General features: G+C 41.7%; 1 protein-coding gene and 1 pseudogene across 1 annotated transcript in view; both read left to right on the top strand.

Annotated features, from left to right (window-relative positions):
- LOC133665331 (uncharacterized) lies at window positions 1-2,937 on the top strand (annotated as a pseudogene).
- A 4,240-nt stretch (window positions 2,938-7,177) lies between these two features.
- Window positions 7,178-26,179, top strand: part of LOC133652510 (solute carrier family 2, facilitated glucose transporter member 11-like) — a 36,834-nt gene continuing 17,832 nt past the window's right edge. The window contains exons 1-3 of the mRNA XM_062051337.1: window positions 7,178-7,307; window positions 23,427-23,580; window positions 23,863-23,961. Of these exons, the coding sequence (XP_061907321.1) occupies window positions 23,557-23,580; window positions 23,863-23,961 (123 nt within the window). The 5' untranslated portion in view covers window positions 7,178-7,307; window positions 23,427-23,556. The remainder of the gene's footprint in view (window positions 7,308-23,426; window positions 23,581-23,862; window positions 23,962-26,179) is intronic.

Raw genomic sequence — 26,179 nt, forward strand, 5'->3', positions numbered from 1 at the left:
ATGAGCACACTGATCATTAGCATGGGTGCTGAGAGATTTGGCATCAAACAACCCAAGGCTCAGAACATCGCCAGACCAAACCGACGGGAGACCAAGATCGCCCAGCTGAGGAAAGAACTGAAGGCCTTAAAACATCAGTATAAGAGGGCAAGTGAGGAGGAAAGACCAGCCCTGTCAGAGCTCAGGGACATCCTGAAGCAGAAGCTCATCTCTCTCCGACGTGCTGAGGGACATAGGAGAAGGGGCAGAGAGAGGGCGCGCAAGCGCACTGCCTTCATAGCAAACCCTTTTGGATTTACGAAACAGCTGCTGGGGTAGAAGCGGAGCGGGACCCTTGTCTGCTCTGAAGAGGAGATCAATCAGCACCTCAGTAACACATACAGCGACAGTAGGAGAGAAGAAGATCTTCCCCCCTGCAGAGGGCTACCCACACCATCAGAACCCTCCTTCCAGTTTAACATCAAGGAGCCCACCTTGGCAGAAGTCAGGGACACCGTCCGAGCCGCAAGGACCAGCGCAGCCCCAGGCCCGAGTGGAGTGCCATACAAAGTCTACAAGCATTGCCCGAGACTCCTGGAGAGGCTGTGGAGACTCATCAGGGTAGTATGGCGGAGGGGGAAGGCAGCCAAGCAGTGGCGCCATGCAGAGGGTGTCTGGATACCAAAGGAGGAGAATGCAAGTGACATCACGCAGTTCCGCACCATCTCCCTGCTCAGTGTGGAAGGCAAGATCTTCTTCAAGATTCTTGACAACAGGTTGACAGAGTACCTCCTGAGGAATTCCTATATCGACACCACAGTGCAGAAGGGAGGAGTCCCAGGCATGCCAGGCTGCTTGGAACACACAGGAGTGGTTACCCAGCTGATCCTGGAGGCAAGGGGAAATCAAGGAGACCTGGCTGTCCTTTGGCTTGACCTTGCCAATGCCTATGGATCCATTCCACACAAGCTCGTGACAACAGCCTTGACGACACATCATGTTCCAGAGAAGATCACTGAACTCATACGGGACTACTACAGTAGTTTCAGTCTGAGATTCACCTCTGGAGCAATAACATCTGCATGGCACCGCCTGGAGAAGGGCATCATCACGGGGTGCACCATATCAGTGGCACTGTTCGCCCTAGCGATGAACATGCTGGTCAAGGCAGCAGAAGTGGAATGCAGGGGTCCGAAGTCCAGTTCCGGCATTCGCCAACCTCCGATCCGAGCCTTCATGGATGATCTGACTGTCACAACAACATCAGTGACAGGGTGTCGGTGGCTCCTCCGCGGACTGGAAAGGATCATCACATGGGCGAGAATTATGTTCAAGCCAGCCAAGTCCAGGTCCCTGGTTTTGAGGAAGGGGAGAGTGGAGGACAAACACCGCTTCAGCCTGGATGGAGTCCCCATACCATCAGTGTCAGAGAAGCCTGTGAAGAGTCTGGGGAAGATTTTTGACAGCACCCTGAAGGACAAGGCAGCAGTGCAGTCAGCCCATGTGGAGCTGAAGACCTGGCTATCAGCAGTGGACAAGTCGGGCCTCCCCGGGAAGTTCAAGGCTTGGATATACCAGCATGGCATCCTGCCGAGAATCCTTTGGCCGCTGCTCATCTACGAAGTCCCAGTAACCATTGTGGAGGGCTTCGAACGCAACATCAGCCAGCACCTGCGTAGGTGGCTGGGCTTGCCGAAGAGCCTAAGCAGCATCGCCCTTTATGGGAACACCAACAAGCTGCAACTTCCCTTCACCGGATTGACTGAGGAGTTTAAAGTCACCAGAGCCAGGGAGGTGTTACTTTACAGAGACTCATCTGACACCAGAGTCTCCTCTGCTGGCATCAAGGTCAGAACTGGGAGGAAGTGGAAGGCACAGGAGGCCGTTGAACAGGCAGAAGCAAGGCTGAGACATGGCGTCTTAGTGGGTGCTGTGGCAGTCGGACGAGCTGGGCTGGGTAGCCATACAAGACCACGCTACGACAAAGCCCAGGGTCGAGAGAGACGGCTGATGGTGCAGGGAGAGATCCGTGCAGAGGTTGAGGAGGAACGCCGGAGCAAGACAGTGGCCATGCGCCAGCAAGGAGCCTGGACAAATTGGGACCACGCATCTACCCGGAAGATCACCTGGACAGAACTTTGGAAGTCAGAACCAGCAAGACTCAAGTTCCTGATCCAGTCAGTGTATGATGTCCTCCCAAGTCCATCTAATCTTCATTGCTGGGGGCTAGTAGAAACACCTGAATGTCCACTGTGCAAGGCACGGGGTTCCCTGGAGCACATCCTGAGCTGCTGCCCTAAAGCCCTGGGAGAGGGGAGATACACATGGCGCCACGACCAGGTACTGAAGGCAGTAGCAGACACCATTGGCACTGGAATCCAGCAGAGCAAACACCAGCTCCCAGTCAGGCATAACATCTCCTTCGTAAAGGCAGGGGACAAACCACATGCTGGACGTAAGGCCCCAACCGGACTGCTAGCCACAGCCCGTGACTGGCAGCTTCAGGTGGATCTCGGCAGACAGCTGAAGTTTCCAGAGCGCATAGCAAGGACATCGCTGAGGCCAGACCTTGTCGCAACTTCTGACTCAACGAAGCAGGTTGTGCTGCTGGAACTTACAGTCCCCTGGGAAGATCGGATGGAGGAGGCCCATGAGCGAAAGAAGGCCAAATACCTTGAGCTGGTCGAGACATGCAGAGAGAGCGGCTGGAGGACCCGCTGTGAGCCTATAGAAGTGGGCTGCAGGGGCTTTCTAGGGCAATCTGTGCATCAAGCATTCAGACTTCTTGGAATCAGAGGGTTGCTGGAGAGAAAAGCCACCAGAAATATCAGTGAGGCTGCTGAGAAAGCCTCAAGGTGGTTGTGGATCAAGAGGGGAGACGGATGGAGTAGTTCGCTGCTTGGACACAAGCCGGGGCCTGATCATCCCCGGTTGGGTCGCCCAGGCGAGGGTGTATAGAGATCAAAGACCCGAAACACCCAATGAACCTCGGTTCTTTACTGATGATGTGTTCAAGCTGCACCGCAAGGTGTTTCTCAAATCTATTTAATTTATTTTTCATATTTATGTTATTTATTTTAATTTTACTTTTATTATATATTGACCATAATAAATGTGGTATAAATGGTCTGTATTTGTCTTGTGATTTGTCTTAAATAATAACAATAGTAATAATATTTTTTGACTGACAAAAAATTGCCAATAAGAAATTATTGGTATCGGTTAGGGATGTGCGTATCGATCCTGGGAATTACAGTTTGTTATTTATGTAGATTGATCATTTCCCCGACTGATGTACTAACATCATGTGGTTTATTTTGTACATATGTAGGATCATCTACAACAGTGTTTCTTAACCTTGTAGGAGGTACCGAACCCCACCAGTTCCATATGCACATTCATCGAACCCTTCTTTAGTGAAAAATATATATATATTTTTTTCAAATTCAAGACAGTTTTTGGTAACACTTTAGTATGGGGAACATATTCTAAGTAACAAAGACTTAAATTACAGTTTTTTGGACACTAGGGGAACATATTCTAAGTAACAACGACTTAATTTAGAGTTATTTGGTTAGGGTTAGGGCCAGGGTTAGAGGGTTAGGGTTATAATAAGGCCATGCCAAATAAGGCATTAATAAGTACTTAATAATGACTAGTTAAGAGCCAATATGTTATTAATTTGAATGTTAATAAGCAACTAATTAATGGTGAATATGTTCCCCATACTAAAGTGTTAACATGTTTTTTTACTGGTGCACAAAATGAACCGTGCATGAACATCACCTTGTTCAAAGAACAAAACCAACACACTGCATAAACTCACAACAAATTACACACCTGCAAATCAGTGTGACTTCTGCTGTTGCTGTATCCGTAATACACCGATAGGGAGAAGTTTTTATTTACACGATGAGTCGGGTGTGTCTTGACCTCCGCTGAACCCCTGAGCATGACTCACCGAACCCTTAGGGTTCGATCGAACCCGAGTTAAGAACCACTGATCTACAAAGATACAAAGAATTGCTATTGCGACATCCAGTGGACACATTTAGAACAGCTGTTTCTTTCATTCAAAAATGGCAAATTGACACCCCTGATGTAAAGTCAGTAATAAAGGTAGAATGCACAGTTTGTACTATTTATAAAATTGTAAATAAAGTGGAAATCATTCTAGTATTTTAGTCTATATTTTTTAATGTCAACACGTGTATGTCATTTATTAGCTGAGATTGCATATAGAATGCATTATTGTCGTCAACCATGAGATATCCTTAATGCAAGGAACCGAATGGAATAACTTTATTGTCATTGTTTTAAACACAACAAAATTATTAGTACAACTTCACAAGGTGCTTAAAATGTTAACAAAACAGGACATACATCATTTAAAAAGTAAACATAAGCACAGGACATAAAAACACAAAAGTGTAAAAAAAATAAAATAAAAGTACGCCCCCAGTAGCAGAAAACTATCATCATTGCTTTTAAAGATCAGACAGAAGTCCCAGTTTGTTAAAGTTAAAGTCCAACGATTGTCACACGCACACACTAAGTGTGGTGAAATTTGTCCTCTGCATCTGACCCATCCCCATATTCACCCCCTGGGAGGTGAGGGGAGCAGTGAGCAGCAGCGTGCGCTGTGCTCAGGAATCATTTGGTGATTTAACCCCCAATTCCAACCCTTGATGCTGAGTGCCAAGCAGGGAGGCAATGGGTTCCATTTTTTGTAGTCTTTGGTATGATTTGGCCGGGGTTTGAACTCACGACATCCCAGTCCCAGGGCGGACACTCTATCCACAAGGCCACTGAGCTGGTTAAACAGGTGAATACCAAGCACACATATTATTTCATGCAAAATAGGATCTCACAGTCTTTTGACCTTTTTGGGCTCCAACGGTAGATTATTTGGTGTATACACACACAATCAGCATACACGTTACAATGTGTATAGCAGTCACCTAGGCCTTCAGTGATGTCCTACTTTGTCCGACTTCACCTTTCAAAATACCGTAATTGATGTCACCCCATGGACACAGCTGGAGATACTATACTGAAACACACTTGCACGCTACTGTGCATTAAATCCCCTCAACAGTATACAAAACAGTCTATTTTTCGGCGCATTAAAAATTCTATAAACCCGCTTCAGCAATTAAAACATATCTTCCGTGGTACTGTCACAGTTAAAATGATAAATGAGTTATACTTGTATAGTGCTTTTCTACCTTCAAGGTACTCAAAGCGCTTTGACAGTATTTCCACATTCACCCATTCACACACTGATGGCGGGAGCTGCCATGCAAGGCGCTAACCAGCACCCATCAGGAGCAAGGGTGAAGTGTCTTGCCCAAGGACACAACGGACGTGACTAGGATGGTAGAAGGTGGGGATTGAACCCCAGTAACCAGCAACCCTCCAATTGCTGGCACGGCCACTCTACCAACTTCGCCACGTCGCCCCAAGAATTGTATAAAACAAATGAAACATGAAAAAATTAAGAAATAAAATATTTGAACTCACAATTTGTAGCACCCATCCGACGCCGTATAAGCCTGTGGTACCGCTCGTAGTCGGTTGATTCCTGTGAAAGTGGCGGGCAAACCATTTCACCGCCGGGATAGCTTCCGGTGTCGGACGACCTCGTCTCACAAGATGTAGTTTCTCTTAAGTATCGTTCTTGAAAATGGCCTTGCAAATAAGTATCTGCCACCTAATCAACATTTTGCTCTACTTCTTTGTGAGTACCGGTGAGTTTTCTGTGGCTCGTATGACTCCGGTGCCGCTTCCTGTTTTCGCAACTTGTGATTGGATACTCACTTGTGACTCCCAAGTGAGTATCCAATCACAGGACGCGTGAATGTCACATTGAACGTGAGGCCAGCTAGAAGGCCTTACTGACAACAACTTGTGATCTGATTAGCTATCGCAATTGTCTATCAACTGTTTGTGTCCGTTCACTTACAGTGCACAGACGCCTGCATTGTTGATTCTGAAGGCCCCGGGCAGATTTGGTACAGCATGGCAACATAAGCTAGCTGAATTCTGATTGGATAAAAACTCTAACCTAAAAACAACAGCACTGGAAGGAGCGTAATATGACATGAGGAGAATGTGAATACTTTTAGATATTTAAGGAAAGTAAATTAAAAATTACTTTTATCTTTAATTATGATCATGATTTCTGGTTATGTTAGGCCAGCAGAGAAGGCCTTGCTGGTAAACCTCCTATTGATGATCCTTCAACTCGTTTTTCATACCATTGTCTTCTCTTCCTTTTGTCTTTCTTTGCTGCGCCCAGGTGAACGATGAGAAGATCTCCAGAATGTAATTTTGAAGAGTCATCGTATTGGGATGAGACAATAAAGTGACAGAGCAAGTAGGAAAATAACTAACAAAGTCATCCACTCTGATTGCCACACTGACATCGCTGTGTTGCTTGTGGCCACCAGGGGGCACATTTTCACGCTTCATATACCACGTTTTCCTCCATGTGGATCTGAAGCATTGTTATTACACAACACCTGGCAAAAATGATGTAATCAACAAACTTGCAGGTTGTTTATTCAGTTGTTTAATTTTGTACGAAAAAGCAGCGAGGAGACATGACACAAAATTGTAGTAGTTTTAAATGACAACTTTGGGGCTTTAAGAAACACTATAATAAATCAGGGATATAAATTGTGGCAGTCAATAAAGGTTTCTATTTTAAGACGGTTCTATAGGCAGGCATATATGAGGGGGCAGTCAGAAATGAGAAGGGGACATCATGTGTACACCAGAGGTGTGGACTCGAGTCACATGACTTGGACTCGAGTCAGACTCGAGTCATGAATTTGATGACTTTAGACTCGACTTGACAAAATGTAAAGAGACTTGCAACTCGACTTAGACTTTAACATCAATGACTTGTGACTTCACTTGGACTTGAGCCTTTTGACTTGACATGACTTGCTACTTTCCCCAAAACCCAAAGCTTAAAAAGTTATTTGGGAGCGCTCCGTAGCTTTCATTTTGTACGTGTCTGTCTATGAGCGTGTGTGCTGCGTGTCAGCGTGTGTGCTCTCAGTACAACAGCCAATCAAATTAGATCTACATTGTTTTCATCACACAGCATTGATCCAATCAAATTGCAGGACAACCAATGAACAAGAGTTGTCAAACAACGCGCCAGTGAGAAAGATTTATACCAAAGTTGGTTTCGTTCGGATATAAAAACTACGACTTGGTCAACGAATTGCCGTATGCAAATCACGCAGTTGGAATATTACAGACGGAGACGCAACAACTTCCAACTTCGTTCGACATTTGAAGTTGCACAAAGAAGGGTAAGTTTTGAATGTAAGATAACGTTTATTGGCTAAGTAACATGACTTTTATTTGATGTGTAGTTAAATCAGTGAGGCTGTAAACTCACTGCTAACGTCATAACCATAGACATCTTATAAGGGTACACAGCATCGAGCGCTACTGCCTACTGGCGCAGACGAGACGCGGGGCCGCCATCTTGGAGTGGTGATCCGCTCCACTCAGTGCAATTCATTTGGCAGGAGCAATGAACTGTCAGCGCATTTAATTCATTTTACCTCACTGAATACCACTCATTTTCACACGCTTTTTTGTCATACGTGTAGCTATGATAACGGACACATGTTTTATTATTCATAGTTTGCTTAACAGTAATAAAATATTCTTATACGCTATAAGTGACCAGACGTCCGAGATTAAAACTGGGAATATAATCCCAGAGAAGGGGGGGAAAAAACGGTCAGCTATTTTTAAATTGAAGAAACAATATGATTACGTTATATATACATGCTACATAAACAATGTATGAATACATTAGATATCTATATATCTTATAGACCGTATCTCTGTTGCTGCAGCAGCAGAGAGTTTATTCTGTCGTGACACTTTGTATTGATATTTTGTATTACATTCTTCCCTTAAATGATCATGTTTACAGTGATTGTTATATATGTATTTTTTATGTATGTCGCTTTGGATAAAAGCGTCTGCCAAATACTTAAACATATATAAACACCTGAAAGTCTTTATATCAGCTAAAACCACCAATCTGTTTCACTGGATTCAGAATAAAACCAAATTCTGTTTTACCCAACAATGTTAGTATTTGAATATTGTTACTTGAAGACTTATTCCTGGTTACAATTATACTGTTAAGAAAGTATTGTCTTATATTTTGCCTAAAATGAGAATGCATCATAATCAGTGGCGGCTGGTGAATTTTGTTTTAGGTGGGGCAGAAAGTTTGTAAACCAAACCCCTGTAGGGGCGTCATCCTCCCCCAGAAGATTTATTTGTGATTTTCACATACAAATATTGAAGATCTTTGCTCCTTCTCAACTCTGTGGTAATGTTATTTTCATAAAATACAACCAATAGTACATTAATGTTAAATCTTACTTGTGAAAAGTAATCCCCCGATTCCTATTTTCAACAGTCCGCTCATTTGAGCAGGAAAACGCTGAACACCAGCCCGGCATCTTTGTTTTCTACCTGTCAACTGTCAGTTTAGGCTGCTCGCCGGCTCCTCATCACCACTTCAAGATGCAAATTGCTCGCGTCACAGCAACCAATACTGCGTCTACTTATAAGATGTTTATGGTTATAATGTCATTTCAAACACGGCAATATGTTGCGTCCACTGCAGTTTGCTACCTTATTCATACTTTTTGTCAAGTGATTTTTTAAGCAGGGTTGCATGAGGTACCTATACTTAACGTTACGTTAGTCAATGTATCACACACAGTAACATAACGTTAGACGGCGGTCAGCAGCACCGCATATTTTAGCCACCTACAAAAAGACAAACATAGTCAAATAAAGGTCAGTTAAAATATATACTATATTAAGAATATGTGTACATATTGCATAGGGCCCTGACATCTAAAAAGTACAACTCTGTTCATTGTTATGTTCATGTATTTGTTATGTTTTTCAACACACATACAGTATGAGATGAGATCAATGAGATAAGGTAAGAACAGAATAGAAACTGCTGTGGAACTAGTTACAATGCAATATGCCATGGAAATACAATGTTACACTTTTGTACAAATAAGTACAGTTGCACTTGTTTTTGCAAATGTGTTTATTCTGTAAAGGAATGAGTTAAATGTTTAAAATTGTTTAAACTATTAAAATGACTGGTTAATAGTGCTATTATGAATTGCAATGTCAGTACTATTTTCTTTCCTGCTATTTCAAATGCACTTGTTTTAATAAATAAACACAGCGGTTTAAAAGCATACACAATCTGTGTAAAAATATTAGTCTGTGGTCAAAAGGACTTGAAAGGACTCGAAACTCAAAATGCAGGACTTGTGACTTGACTTGAGACTTTCCAGTCTTGACTTTGGACTTGACTCGGGACTTGCCTGTCTTGACTCGGGACTTGACTCGAGACTTGAGGGCAAAGACTTGAGACTTACTTGTGACTTGCAAAGCAATGACTTGGTCCCACCTCTGGTGTACACGCTGCTCCATCATGCTACAGCACTTTTTTTCTGTGCTCATACAGTAGTAACATTGTCTTCTTCATAGAATTTGGTCATTATCTCCAATATGGGCCTGATTTACTAAGACCCAAATACCACGCACTAAACGGAGTGAGCAATCTATAAAATAGCGTGTACTATTAGTGGGCGTGTTGCGTGTGATTTACTAAGACTGGGTGTACAATTGTAAAGTGTTGCAGACCGCCTTATTTAACCCTTGTGTGGTGTTCATATTGTTGTTACTCAGCCAGTGTTCGTGGGTCTGATGGACCCGTTGCATTTTGTGGCTTTTAATGCCTCACAATCAAACACTTTTATGTTAAAATACTGACTTATCCCAAAAAACATCTGTAATGAAGTGCTTTGAGAGGCTGGTAAAGGAATACATTGTCTCCAGACTTCCCCCCACATTCGACCCATACCAGTTTGCTTATCGCCCTAACCGCTCCACAGAGGACGCCATCTCCTCTGCACTCCACCTGAGCTTAGCACATCTGGAAGGAAAGGACACACACGTGCGGATGTTGTTTCTGGACTTCAACTCGGCATTCAACACCATCATCCCGCAGCACTTGGTGAGCAAACTGGCCCCCCTTGGATTCAGTACCCCCCTATGCAACTGGCTGCTTGACTTCCTCACAGACAGACCCCAAGTCTGTGAGAGTGGGCAACGACACCTCCAGTGCCATCTCCCTGAGCACCGGCTCCCCACAAGGCTGCGTCCTGAGTCCGCTGCTGTTCACGTTGATGACCCATGACTGCTGCGCCAGGTCCACTACTAACCACATTGTGAAGTATGCGAACGACACGACAGTAGTGGGCCTCATCCGTGACAACAACGACATGGACTACAGAGAGGAGGTGAAACATCTGGTTGACTGGTGCAGAATCAACAACCTGGTCCTGAACGTCGACAAGACCAAGGAGATCATTGTCGACTTCAGGAAGCACCAGTCCAGCCACGCTCCACTCTTCAGCAACGGCACAGCGGTGGAGATGGTAAGCAGCACCAAGTTCCTGGGGGTGCAGATAACTGACAATATGACCTGGTCCCTACACACGCTCTTGTAAAAAGAGCTCAGCAGCGCATGCACTTTTTGCGTGGGATGAAAAGAGCACTGCTCCCTCCCCCCATTCTCAGCACATTCTACAGAGGCACCATAGAGAGCCTGCTGATCAACAGCATCTCTGTCTGGACTGGAGCCTGCAGTGCCTCAGACTGGAAGTCTCTCCAGAGAGTGGTGAGGACGGCGGAAAAGATCATCAGGACTCCTCTTCCTCCTATCCAGGAGATCGCAAAAAGCTGCTGCCTGACCAGGGCTCAGAAAATCTGCAGAGACTCCTCCCACCCCACCAAGGACTGTTTTCACTGCTGGACTCTAGAAAGAGGTCCGCAGCCTCCGTAGCAGAACCTCCAGGTTCTGTAACAGCTTCTTCCCTCAGGCCGTAAGACTCTTGAACGCATCATAATAATCCCCTCAATTCCCTCCAAAAATGGATGAACTCGCTGGAATATAAAGACAATATAACATACATCCATAAACGTAGATGCATATGCAAAAGTGCAATATATTTATCTTTACATTAATCTATTTATTTATATCTGCACCTTATTGCTTTTTTATCCTGCACTGTCAACCAGCTAATGCAACAAAATTTCGTTCCTATCTGTACTGTAAAGTTCAAATTTGAACGACAATAAAAAGTAAGTCTAAGTCTAAGACCCACAAACACTGGCTGAGTAAAAACAACACGAACATTGCATTGAAATTTCTCTGCCGGTTTCTGCATCCCACAGGGATTCTTCTTTTGTGTTTCTGCACCTGCGGTTCCCACACAAGGTTGCAACATTGTTTGTTAACACTGTCTGCGCTCATTTTGTCGCACATTTGATCCTCTGATGTTCTGTGTACCTGTTAGAATAATTATGTATATATTATCACAGTAACTTTAGTATGCTTAAAGTCCGTTGCTTTAGTTATTTAGCTATTGTGCTCAAGTTGGACTTTTTCTAATGTGAGCAAGGACAAATACTTCTTGTCTGAGGGGTGGCCTCAGCCGTAGATGTTATCTTTGTTTGAGCCCGCTAACAGCCAAGGACTTCAACCGACCTCAGCGAAGATGGGATGACGGCACGCGGACGAGGCAGAGACTTCAAGGACCTCAACAAGATAAGATTCCAACACGCAGACGAAGCGGTGACGGGGCGAAATCACAAGGCCCCCAGAACATTCCGTCACGTATCGCGCGTCCTGGACCTGCTTTGCATAAAATATGTGACCACTCCTTTTAGAGCGGCCTTAGTATTGTTGACTGTGGAACTCCTGAATAAAAAGAGGGACGCAAGAGCTGGACCTTAGAGCGTAGGGCGAGACTGTGACTAAGGGTCCAGCTCCATGCGTTCTCCTCATGAGCTAGATTGAACTCTGTCTCTGATTGATTCCTTGCTTCTTGTCTGATTAATAGATGTCATCAGTGTTTGAACCTGACAGTACCTACACTCTGTCCTCCTCCTGTCTAGGCCTGCTGTGTGTGTGTGTGTGTGTGTGTGTGTGTGTGTGTGTGTGTGTGTGTGTGTGTGTGTGTGTGTGTGTGTGTGTGTGTGTGTGTGTGTGTGTGTGTGTGTGTGTGTGTGTGTGTGTGTGTGTGTGTGTGTGTGTGTGTGTGTGTGTGTGTGTGTGTGTGTGTGTGTGTGTGTGTGTGTGTGTGGTACACAGAACATACATTTCCACACTTCTATTAGCCCTAGGTCCAGTGGACCCCGGACATCTTGTATGTAATACAAATGTGTAGGGGGGGTGTATGGTGTGTCTTCATTAAATATGTATTCTGATATATGTTCTTCACAGAAAATGAGCCAAAGCCAGTGAGTCTCAGTTTGAAAAATTAATTAATTGTATCATTTTTCTTTTAATAAAAATCGAAAACGGGTCCCACAGACCCGAACACCACACAAGGGTTAAATGAGGATTTTGCATGTACTAAACGGTGCATCACTACGGAGACGCTCTCATTTAATGCACAATTACCTGTGGTGTTTTGCGATGTTGTCAAACATGCAGGAGATATTGACCACTTTTTATGGGCATTTTAGAAGCAGTTGTGCAGTGCATCTACATTGACACCATTCTTGTTTTCTTTCTTTCTTTTTTTTACTGCTTAAGGTGTATGGGAGGGAGGCTGCACATACTCCACTCAATACACAAAAATGCATACTTCAAGAATATTTTTTTCATATAAGAAAGTATTTTAATAATATATATTCTATGTGGAAAAAAAATTAGCATCATTTAAAAAAAATACTAAAGGACACCAAAACATATCAATTGAATTTGTTTTAATCAGTCCTCTAACGGCTATAAAATACGTTGCTGAATAAACGAAATTTCTGAACATCCAAAAACGATGATACACACACAAGTATGACAGAGGATTCTCGTCTGTCCATCGTGTGTCTGTGCAGTGCGAGCACTGAACCTGAAGCGTGTGCTTAACTGTCACTTTGCACAATTAACTAAATAAAACACACGATTGTGCTCACAAATGTCGATAAATCACATTGCATATAAATAATTATATTTACATGTTCTCCTCCCAGTGTTGTGGGCGTTTTGATGATCAGCGTATGTTTTGCATTTTAGGAAAGACAGAGACGCAAAGAGGATTGCACACCTTATCTGCTCACCTAAGAGACATGATCCACTTGGCACACGTTTAAAATATCAGCTTTGTGTGTGCTATCAAGTTTGCATGTGTTTTAGTAAATGGTAAATGGGTTATACTTGTATAGCACTTTTCTACCGTCAAGGTACTCAAAGCGCTTTGACACTATTTTCACATTCACCCATTCATACACACGTTCACACACTGATGGCAAGAGCTACCATGCAAGATTAACCACGACTCCTCAGGAGCAAGGGTGAAGTGCCTTGCCCAAGGACACAACAGACGTGACTAGGATGGCAGAAGCTAGCATCAAACCTGGAACCCTCAAGTTGCTGGCACAGCCTCTCCACCACCAGAACTGCGCCGTCCCACGCAGACCTTTAGTAAATCAGGACCTACGTGTTCAACTCCAACCTGGAGAAGAGGATTAAACTTTGTCAGGCCTCTACCTTCACATCTGTTCAACTTGGGTGTCCCACCTGAAGACTAAGCTCCTGCTGGTACCTCTTAACCACAATAAGGTGGCAACCTTATTGTGAAACTAAAAAAACTATGAGAAAAATAAATAAAATAAAGTATACCTTATCCACATTTTATCCACCATCACAACATTTATCTTAACTTGATGGCCGAATTCTTAAACTGAATTTAACCTTAAGTAGGACTTGTCAATATTTACAAAACTAAAAAGTACAGTAGTCTTATGAATAACACAAAAACATTCTTCTTAAACTAGTTTATCATCAAGTCAGCTGCATCATGCCTCAGAGTTTCTGCATTCTCCACTCATTTACACAGAGGAACTTAACAGCACTGCCTACACTCTATACATAGTAATGTTTTTTCCAAGTTGTGTTTTATTGTACCAACTAATCAGGAGTCATCAATCAATCAATAAATCAAAGTTTATTTATATAGCCCTTAATCACAAATGTCTCAAAGGGCTGAACAAACCTCAAAGACATCCTCGGCTCAGATCCCACATCGGGTCAAGAAAAACTCAACCCAGTGGGAACAACGAGAAACCCTGGAAGGGACCGCAGATGTGGGGATCCCTCCTTGGGTGACCGGTGCAATGGATGCTGAGTGGATACAGTTAATAATGTGAGAGTTCAGTCCACAGTGAGGCCAGCAGGGGATCCTCTTGCATGTAGACAAGTCAGAAGCGCAGAGACGTCACCAACTGATGCACTGATCCGTGTCTACCTGATAACCTCTTCCCGAAGGAGAGGGGGGAGCGCAGAAAAGAGACAGCAGATCAACTGGTCTAAAAGGGGGTCTATTTAAAGGCTAGAGTATACAAATGAGTTTTAAATTGGAACTAAAATGCTTCTACTGAGGTAGCATCTCTAACTGTTACCGGTAGGGCATTCCATAGTACTTGAGCCCGAATAGAAAACGCCCTTTAGCCCGCAGACTTTTTTTGGGCCCTGGGAATCACTAATAAGCCGGAGTTCTTCGAACACAGATTTCTTGCCGGGACATATGGTACAATACAATCAGCAAAACAGGATGGAGGTAGACCGCGTAGTATTTTATATGTAAATAGTAAAACCTTAAAGTCACATCTTAAGTGCACAGGAAGCCAGTGCAGGTGAGCCAGTATAGGCGTAATATGATCAAACTTTCTTGTTCTTGTCAAAAGTCTAGCAGCCGCGTTTTGTACCAACTGTAATCTTTTAATGCTAGACATAGGGAGACCCGAAAATAATACGTTACAGTAAATGAGACGAGATGTAACGAATGCATGAATATTGATCTCAGTGTCTGTGGTGGACAAAATGACATTTTAGCGATATTGCGGAGATGAAAGAAGGCTGTTTTAGTAATACTCTTAATGTGTGACTCAAATGACAGAGTTGGTTCGAAGATAATATTCCGATTCTTTACTGAGTCGCTTTGTGTAATTTTTTGTTTGTCAAATGTTAAGGTGGTATTATTAAATAGGTGCCGGTGTCTAGCAGGACCGACAATCAACATTTTCGTTTTCTTAACGTTAAGTTGCAAAAAGTGGCTGGACATCCATTGTTTAATTTCATTAAGACACGCCTCCAGCTGACTACAATCTGGCGTGTTGATCAGCTTTAGGGGCATGTAGAGTTGAGTGTCATTATTATAACAGTGAAAGCTAACACAGTATTTGTGTATGATGTCACCTACCGGCAGCATGTAGATGCTGAAGAGTGCAGGGCCAAGAACCGAACCCTGTGGAACTCTGCACGTTACCTTAACATACTCCAAGGTCACATTGTTATGGGAGACGCACTGCATCCTGTCAGTAAGATAGGAATTAAACAAAAGAAAAGGCTAAGTCTGACATACCAATACGTGTTATGATACGTTCTAATAAAATGTTATGATTGACGGTATCGAAAGCAGCGCTAAGATCAAGTAGCAGCAACATGGATGACGCATCAGCATCCATAGTAGCAATAGATCATTAGTCGCTATTGCGAGGGCTGTTTCAGTAGAGTTATATGCCCTAAAACCGGACTGAAAGGGTTCAGAGAGATTGTTGGACTCTAAGTGTTCATTTAGCTGCTGTGCAGCAGTTTTATCGAGGATTTTCGAGGTAGGAGGAAGGTGGAACACCAGCCGGTAGTTTAACATGAGGTCAGGATCGAGGTTAGGTCTTTTGAGCGGAGGATGAATAACCACTTTTTTGAATGGTAGGGGAACAGTACCAGAGGAAAATGATAAGTTAATAATATTTAGCACTGAAGGTCCTAATATTACTAACAGCTCCTTGATAAGTTTCCCAGTAATTAGTTAAAGTAAACTTTGTTTGTTTTGTCCCATTAACAAGTCGCAGGAGTTCCTCTAATGTTGTTTCTTCAAAAAGAGAGACATTATTTGTTTGCAAACGCGGACCTGTGATGAGGTGGCGACTTGTCCAGGGTGTACCCCGGTACCCCGCCTTCCGCCTGAATGCTGCTGAGATAGGCTCATTTTTGTTATTCACCAAATGAAGGGTTTGTAACACGGTTAGTGAATGAAGCGTACTTTTGTAATTATTTCCCCATATTTCTACATAATAACTCAGACATGGTAACACAAGCAAGCACAATAAAACATGGAGAGATTTTTGGTCAACAACATAATATTTAGCTTTATTAATTGTAAAAAAAATGGTTGTTCACTACTTCCCCAGCATTAATACTGCTTGTAAGTACATATCACAAATGGATGTTGAGTTGCTAACGTTAGCATGGGCTTAGTTTCCAGCTTTGCCAGACCACTTAAATACATCAGAAACATTGCATGCTGTCACAAAAAAATCTTTAATTTTGAACATTTGTCATACGATGATTTTGGCGTTTTCCCAGTCCATGATGTGGTTTTCATTTTGCAATGATCGGTTTCGACTTATTTTAAGATTTCCTGTTCGGATTTTTGTTTTCTTGTAAACCTTCCAGTTGTCTCTTTTTCACATTCTTTCTGATGTTCTTTCTTCCTTGTGTTGAATGTCCTCCTTGTCTCTCCGATGTATGATCTTTTTGCATGATTGGATTTCGTAAATTACATTGCATTTCTTGTCTTGTTATATTTTGTCATTTGGATGTACAAGTAACTGTTGTGTTTATTTTGTGTTATTTCACGACACGCTGTGTTGGTTCTGTAATTCCCCTAATGTATAGTAAGGTTATGACCTCTTCATTCTTAATTTCAGGTTTTTCTTTGGGTTTCTTTTTTGTATGGGTGCTGTGTTTTAGCGTTAGTCTCCAGGTCTTCCATGAAGAAACTGCTCATTATTGCTGATGAGGGGTCTCCCATTGCAAAGCCCTATTTTTGTTTGTATTTTAATCCTTCGTATTGCAAGTATGTGGATTTTGCAACAAAATTGAGTAATATGTGTATGTCTTCAGGTGTGAGATTTGTTTTTGCTTTTAGAGTCCTGTCTTTTGAGATGCGTTGTTGTTTATTGACAATGTCCTGGGTGACACATATTGGGGTTTTCGTGAACAATGAAATGAGGTCATGTGAGATAGACATTTCATCTAGTTTATTATTGTGTTGAGATCTTGTGTGAGTTGTTTTGCAGTGGTATTCTGTGAGGTCAAAGAGGGATTTTGATAAATTATATGCAAAGGAACCTATGCTGTCTACTATTGGGCATAGTGGGGTACTGTATAGTCTTGGGGTGATATTTGCCGTGGGTATTAAAAATTCATGTTTTTTTGCTTTCGACTAATGATTTGAGGAGAGTCTTGAGCATTTATTTATCTGCTGTCCTTTGGTCATGGCGAATTCTTGTTTGTAGATGAGTTTAAGATGTTTTTCTATTAACTTATTTGTATCGGTATCATGTTCAATCTGGAAGTTTTGCTTGAAGTTGTCAATTTCCGCGTCCGTTAGCTCTGTGATACTGTCAATCTTGTTCACTTTGAGCCATATCCTTTCCTTCATTAGTTATTTTCGTGCTTTGGTAATTTTTTTTTTTGCTTTGTTGGTTCTCATTAAGTTTTTTATGTTTAGGCCTGTAGGCGTAATCTCCTCGTCTCTACATCGGAGGTTGAATCGTAGATGTTTTTTGTAGCGTGCTCGTTTTTTCTCAAGTCTCTCCAAGCAGCGAAGGTGTTTAAAACATTCGTATCCAAGTCTTTCTTTAAGTGGCTCAAAAAGGTTCATTATGTCTTGTTATTCATATACTTTTCGAATTGTCTTGTAATCAGACAATATTTTCGGTGTATTAGATGGAATTTTTACCTAACATATTTCGACTGTCATCTGCAGTCTTCTACAGAAGGGTCACCTGACAAAAATCCGAACAGGAAATCTTAAAATCAGCCATATCCAGTGTTGGGACTATTATAAATGGGTTATACTTGTATAGCGCTTTTCTACCTTCAAGGTACTCAAAGCGCTTTGACAGTATTTCCACATTCACCCATTCACACACACATTCACACACTGATGGCGGGAGCTGCCATGCAAGGCGCTAACCGGCAGCCATCAGGAGCAAGGGTGAAGTGTCTTGCCCAAGGACACAACAGACGTGACTAGGATGGTAGAAGGTGGGGATTGAACCCCAGTAACCAGCAACTCTCCGATTGCTGGCACGGCCACTCTACCAACTTCGCTACGCCGCCCTAGAACAACATTACTATTAAACCATGAACATGTAAATACACGGTTAATGCTTTCCAGCTTGGCGAAGCTTAAGAATGCTGTTGCTAACGACGCCATTGAGGCTAACTTGGTAACGGGACCTCACAGAGCTATGATAAAAACATTAGCGCTCCACCTACGCCAGCCAGCCCTCATCTGCTCATCAACACCCGTGCTCACCTGCGTTCCAGCGATCGACGGAAGGATGAAGGACTTCACCATGATCATCCGTGCGGTCGGTGGCTAGCATCGGCTAGCGCGTCTGCTATCCGAGTCAAAGTCTTCCTGGTTGTGTTGCTGTAGTCCGCCGCTAATACACCGATCCCACCTACAACTTTCTTCTTTGCAGTCTTCATTGTTCATTAAACAAATTGCAAAAGATTCACCAACACAGATGTCCAGAATACTGTGGAATTATGAGATGAAAACAGAGCTATTTTGTATTGTATTCAATGGGGTACCGATACTTCTGTTTCACTGGTTACGTCACGCGCATACGTCATCATCCAAAGACGTTTTCAACCGGAAGTTTAGCGGGAAATTTAAAATTGCACTTTATAAGTTAACCCGGCCGTATTGGCCTGTATTGCAATGTTAAGATTCCATCATTGATATATAAACTATCAGACTGCGTGGTCGGTAGTAGTGGGTTTCAGTAGGCCTTTAAATGTGTCTATGTTGATTTGAAGGAGTTGGATTTCCTTTTACCTACTCCTCTTGTAATACAAGTGGCAGGAGGAGAGAGAGCGATAGAATGTGGAGAGACGGGACAGTGGATGGAGGAACGGAAAGAGAACAGGGTGAAGGCAGAATGTTGACCCGTCAAATCCCGTTTAAGGCCCTGTTTGCAGGTCGTGATATTGACCTCATGTATCTTTCTTCAAAGGAACATTGTTTTTACAGTTTTTGCTCTCTATGGCAAGATGCATTATCATCTTGAAAAATTATGTCATCATCCCCAAACATATTTTCCATTGATGGAATAGGAGATGTGTCCAAAATGTCAATATAAACTTGTGCATTCATTGAAGATGTAATGACAGCCATCTTTCCAGTACCATTACCTGACATGCAGCCCCATATCATCTTCAGGCAGTCGTCTTCATAAGTCTCACTGGAACTGCACCAAACAAAAGTTCCAGCATCATCACCTTTCCCAATGCAGATTCACAATTAATCATTCATTCATATGACTTTAATCCAGTTATCCATAGTGTACGATTGCTTTTTTTCCCCTGCGCCCATCGGAACCTTGTTTTTTTTATGTTTAGATGTTGATGACGGTTTTCGTTTGGCGTTTCGGTATTTAAATCCAATTTCCTTTTGGCACTTTCTTGCAGTTCCCCCCTTTTGTTCTTCATTTGTTTTGCAGTACATTCCAAATTTTCCTCAGATTTAAGTGTTTCCATATTTTTAACTCTGTTTGATCTAAAAATTAAACTGTTACTGATTACCACAATCTTTTTTATTCATTGTAGTGTTTCTTGAAGCCAGAAAGTTGCCATTTGAAATGACTATTGTTTTGTGTCCTGTCTTTTAGCTGCTTTTGTTCTGCAAAATGAAATAGAATTGAATGAACATCCTCCAAGTCTGGTGATTGCATATTTTTTCAGGGGTTGTGCCAGTGAAGGTCCTCACTGCTAGTTAGTTATTCACCATGTTGTTGTAAACGTGTGAAGGCCGAAAGGGTCAACCATTCACACCAACAGCAACAAAACGGTCACATTTTAACAGAACAAAACGGATGTGACTCTTTTATTTATTGCATAAATACATATCATAATCATAATATTTAATCTGATGAATGTACTTTCATTTACAAATTAATTTACCAATGAAAATATTACAAAAATAACAACGCATGTGCGTTTAATATATTTGATGGTTAAAATATCCAGAGTCAAAGCTAAGCAAGGGAAGGGACTCATAATGCTGATTAAAAATGAATTTGCATCCAATTTTCAAAATAAAGGAATTCTAACTAAATTAATGAATAATAATAGTAATAATATATATGTTTCTGTTCATTCTGTCTTGACGCCTTTATGTTTTCCTTGGTCTACCAGTATGATTGATTACTGTATATACATAGAGAGAGAGAGAGAGAGAGAGAGAGAGAGAGAGAGAGAGAGACAGAGAGAGAGAGAGAGACAGAGAGAGAGAAAGAGAGAGAGGAGAGAGAGAGAAGAGAGAGAGAGAGAGAGAGAGAGAGAGAGAGAGAGAGAGAGAGAGAGAGAGAGAGAGAGAGAGCAGAGAGAGAGAGAGATATTTGTTGTTTAAACACACAAGCTCATTTACCTTCCCAGACATATACAGTATATGTACATGTGTATATATCATCCATCCATTTTCTACCGCTTGTCCCTTTCAGATATATATGTATATATCTTTTCACTATTATGGCCCCCGTCTATAGAACAGCTTGCCCGAGGACCTCAGGGCTGAGGAGAACGTTCATGTTTTTAAGAGCAGCTTTTTGATTTGGCTTTTACCTAATATTTATAAAATGTATTGCAGTCCTTCGTACTTTACTTTTTATCTTATTAGTTATGCAAGATTTTATTTAGTTGTATTTATTTATTATATATTTACTGTAATTAATTTTATCTTCATATGTCTTGCTTGTATTTTATCCTTTATTTGTAATCATGGTTCTTAATATTTTACAGGTTTTATTATTTTTACTTTTCAGCGTTCCTCAGAGGGAGCCATCTGCAACAGGGGTTATCGGCCGTGGTGTGGGGCGCTTTGTGGCAGCGTCCTGGTGGCCATGGTCTGATGACCTCCTGGTGCAATTGGCTCCTGTGATAGTGTTTAATCACATGTCTCCTCTGTACTCAGCCATGCAATCATTTGTTCATATACTGTATGTACATGTGCGTGTTTGGTATTTCGTGTGTGTGCAATAATAGGGAATCTGGGTCATCGGTGTATTGTTTTCAAGTATATAAAGCATTTTGTGTTGCATTCATTTTATGTATGAAAAGCGCTTTATAAATAAAGTTTGATTTAATTTGATTTAATACGTACCCCGCCTTCCGCCCGAATGCAGCTGAGATAGGCTCCAGCACCCCATGTGACCCCAAAAAGGGACAAGCGGTAGAAAATGGATGGATGGATGGACATACATATATACATACATCCATACATATACAAACCCCCGTTTCCATATGATTTGGGAAATTGTGTTAGATGTAAATATAAATGGAATACAATGATTTGCAAATCATTTTTAACCCATATTCAGTTGAATATGCTACAAAGACAACATATTTGATGTTCAAACTGATAAAAAAACATTTTTTTTGCAAATAATCATTAACTTTAGAATTTGATGCCAGCAACACATGACAAAGAAGTTGGGAAAGGTGGCAATAAATACTGATAAAGTTGAGGAATGCTCATCAAACCCTTATTTGGAACATCCCACAGGTGTGCAGGCTAATTGGGAACAGGTGGGTGCCATGATTGGGTATAAAAACAGCTTCCCAAAAAATGCTCAGTCTTTCACAAGAAAGGATGGGGTGAGGTACACCCCTTTGTCCACAACTACGTGAGCAAATAGTCAAACAGTTTAAGAACAACGTTTCTCAAAGTGCAATTGCAAGAAATTTAGGGATTTCAACATCTACGGTCCATAATATCATCAAAAGGTTCAGAGAATCTGGAGAAATCACTCCACGTAAGCGGCATGGCCGGAAACCAACATTGAATGACCGTGACCTTCGATCCCTCAGACGGCACCGTATCAAAAACCGACATCAATCTCTAAAGGATATCACCACATGGGCTCAGGAACACTTCAGAAAACCACTGTCACTAAATACAGTTTGTCGCTACATCTGTAAGTGTAAGTTAAAGCTCTACTATGCAAAGCGAAAGCCATTTATCAACAACATCCAGAAACGCCGCCGGCTTCTCTGGGCCCGAGATCATCTAAGATGGACTCATGCAAAGTGGAAAAGTGTTCTGTGGTCTGACGAGTCCACATTTAAAATTGTTTTTGGAAATATTCGACATCGTGTCATCCGGACCAAAGGGGAAGCGAACAATCCAGACTGTTATCGACGCAAAGTTCAAAAGCCAGCATCTGTGATGGTATGGGGGTGCATTAGTGCCCAAGGCATGGGTAACTTACACATCTGTGAAGGCACCATTAATGCTGAAAGGTACATACAGGTTTTGGAACAACATATGCTGCCATCTAAGCGCCGTCTTTTTCATGGACGCCCCTGCTTATTTCAGCAAGACAATGCCAAGCCACATTCAGCACGTGTTACAACAGCGTGGCTTCGTAAAAAAAGAGTGCGGGTACTTTCCTGGCCCGCCTGCAGTCCAGACCTGTCTCCCATCGAAAATGTGTGGCTCATTATGAAGTGTAAAATACGACAGCGGAGACCCCGGACTGTTGAACGACTGAAGCTCTACATAAAACAAGAATGGGAAAGAATTCCACTTTCAAAGCTTCAACAATTAGTTTCCTCAGTTCCCAATCATTTATTGAGTGTTGTTAAAAGAAAAGGTGATGTAACACAGTGGTGAACATGCCCTTTCCCAACTACTTTGGCACGTGTTGCAGCCATGAAATTCTAAGTTAATTATTATTTGCAAAAAAAAAATAAAAAATTTATGAGTTTGAACATCAAATATGTTGTCTTTGTAGTGCATTCAATTGAATATAGGTTGAAAAGGATTTGCAAATCATTGTATTCCGTTTATATTTACATCTAATACAATTTCCCAACTCATATGGAAACGGGGTTTGTATATTTTTTTAAATAATCTGTCAGTAAAATTAGAGTGCAAATTAAAATACAGCTTTACCACTTTAGTTATAATATTTGCGCTTAAGAAATTTCTCTATGACTTTAGCTTCAAACTTTTTTTGTTTGTTTGAGATTGTCATTACTGCCACTAGTGGTGGAAAAGTGTATTATAATAGAGTACCACTGTGGCTCATACGGACCACAGCTGAGATAGATATTTTTGTCGGCCCCGACCCTATGGTTAAAAAACAATGGTTTAAAGTACTAAGTCCATCAGCCATCGTTAAAGCATAGTATATTTATTTTCATGCCTTCAAAAGTGCAGTTTTCATATGTTTATTTTTCTTGGTGGTGATTTATTAATGGATCTCTCTTTAACCGGCAGCAAGTGAAGCAGGACGTCTGCCGTCGCAGCAGCCAATCAGGTATGAGAGAGTTGCTTCAGGACCCGTGGGTCTGCAAGTGGACCTGTCAGAAGCGCTCCAACTCACTGGCAGGGAAAAGATAACTTGAAGATGTCACACGCCGGGCCACAAAAGGTAAGTCCAATAAAGCTTGTCTATTATTTTTGCTTGCTGTGGCTTTCAATAAAACGAACAAAGGATAATCAGTATAAAAGTTACATCATCACAGGAATAGTTGCCTACTTATTAGAGGATTTAAACAGCATGAACCTTTGGACAAGCTCAACATATGATTTATTGTGGGACTAATTCAGTCATGCAGCTTATATTTAAAGAATGTGACAATGTCCAAGAATGTATGCTGGACTTCCACACAATTCACAAATGCATTAATAGATATTAAATTAATATTCACAGAGTAGCTCTTTGATGCTGGTGCTGATGGTTGCTTCAGCTGCCATTGGAGGCACACTTCAGTACGGATACAACCTGGCCATCATGAATGCTCCAACGACTGTGAGTTGCTACATTTGTTTGCGTTTTAATTATTTATTTACACACATTTATTTACATAGTGATGTATTTTGCCTTAGTTATGTCAGCGGATATCTTCATAAATGGTAGAGGTTTACCCAAGAGCAATGCGAGGCACCATTTTTATTCTGTTGTAGTCAATAATTTCTTATTTTTCTCTATCCTCTTGTTGTGGGGCAGACTGGCTCGTACATGCACTAGGGTTGTACGGTATACCGGTATTAGTATCGTGCCACGATACTAATGAATCATATTCGGTACTATACCGCCTCTGAAAAATACCGGTCCCCCACCACCCGCGCCCCCGTCGTCGTCACGTCGTGACATTGCTGGTTTACGAGCAGACGAGCATGTTCGGCAGCGCACAATCACGGAGTACTTACAAGCAGACACAGTGTGTAGACAGAAAAGGGAGAACGGACGCATTTTGGCTTGAAAACTAAAGATAAAGGTGAAGTTATAACACTGAAACGCCCTCAGGAAGAGGTGCTTTAAGACATGGCTAGCTAGCTAGTGGCTAAAGTCCAGCTGCAGTCGGCAGTGTTTTCGCTACTTCTAAATCACTAATCCTCGCCTCCATGGCGACAAATAAAGTACGTTTCTTACAAGTATCATCCCTGCAGGACGAGGAATAGCTAAACATGCTTCACTACACACCGTAGCTCACCGGCGTCACAATGTAAACAAACACCATTGGTGGATCTACACCTGACATCCACTGTAATGATACTAAGTACAGGCGCGTATCTAGTCAATACTACTATGATTACGTCAATATTTTTTGGCATCACAACATCTTGCGTTTTAAAAAAAATGTATATTATGTTTATAAACTCCGGAAATATGTCCCTGGACACATGAGGACTTTGAATATGACCAATGTATGATCCTGTAACGACTTGGTATCGGATTGATACCTACATTTGTGGTATCATCCAAAACTAATGTAAAGTATCCAAACAACAGAAGAATAAATGATTATTACATTTTAACAGAAGTGTAGATAGAACATGTTAAAACAGAAAGTAAGCAGATATTAACAGTAAATGAACAAGTAGATTAATAATTCATTTTCTACCACTTGTCTTTAGTAATGTTGACAAAATAATAGAATGGAAAATGACACAATATGTTACTCCATATGTCAGCAGACTAAATTAGGAGCCTTTGTTTGCTTACTTACTACTAAAAGACAAGTTGTCTTCTATGTTCACTATTTTATTTAAGGACAAACTTGCAATAAGAAACATATGTTTAATGTACCCTAATTGTGGCTTGACTAGCGGCCACAATAGTTAATTAAGTTAAAGTTCATGAAGCAGTAAGGTGGATGATGCGGACACAATTCCTACTGAATACTTGCTAATACGCTTCTGTCTGGTAGACTTTCCTAACTGTTTTAGTTAATCTTTATTTAACCAGGAATTCCATTGAGATTATAAACCTCTTTTCAAGGGAGTCCTAGCCAATAGGCTGTCATGATCCGTTGTCCGGATCATGTTTTGTTTAGTTTGAGATTCCTTTAACTGGTGATTTAGTTCTGTTTCAGCACACTGGTTTGTTTTCTTTGTTTCCATGGGTGCTGATTGTCGTCACCTTCCTCTGATCAGTGGTCGGGACGCTTACCTGCTCCCGGTCAGTAATTGTAGAGCTATTTATTCCTGCCTCGCGCCACAATAACTGTGTTATTGGCAGTGTTGGGTTAGTTACTGAAAACCAGTAACTCGTTATAGTTACTAGTTACTTCATTTCAAAAGTAACTCAATTACTAACTCAGTTACTTACACCAAAAAGTAATGCGTTACTTTGAAAAGTAACTACATACAACGCACAAACACAAAGATATGTTACAAAGGCCAATTTGTTTCTGGCCAGAACATATTGACAAAACTATTTTAAATAGCTGCAACATAACATACACAAGTAACAAACAGCATAATAACAACGTAGCTGTAAAGCAAGAAAGGCAGACAATACATACACAAAGCCTAACCAGGCATTTTTTCCTCAAAGAATTCTGACACAAAATCATGTCTGAAGCTCAGAACACTCTACACATTTCCCCAGTTTTAGTTTAGAGATAAGGAAAGATTGGCCTGGCCCACTAGGATCCCTCTTTATGTTTGTGAACTTTATAGTCTATACATTTAGAGTGATGTGATAATCAAACACTCCAGAAGTCTAGGATGAAAGAGTATAC

Source organism: Entelurus aequoreus, linkage group LG01 (genome assembly GCF_033978785.1).
Source record: "Entelurus aequoreus isolate RoL-2023_Sb linkage group LG01, RoL_Eaeq_v1.1, whole genome shotgun sequence".
Taxonomy (NCBI): Eukaryota; Metazoa; Chordata; class Actinopteri; order Syngnathiformes; family Syngnathidae; genus Entelurus; species Entelurus aequoreus.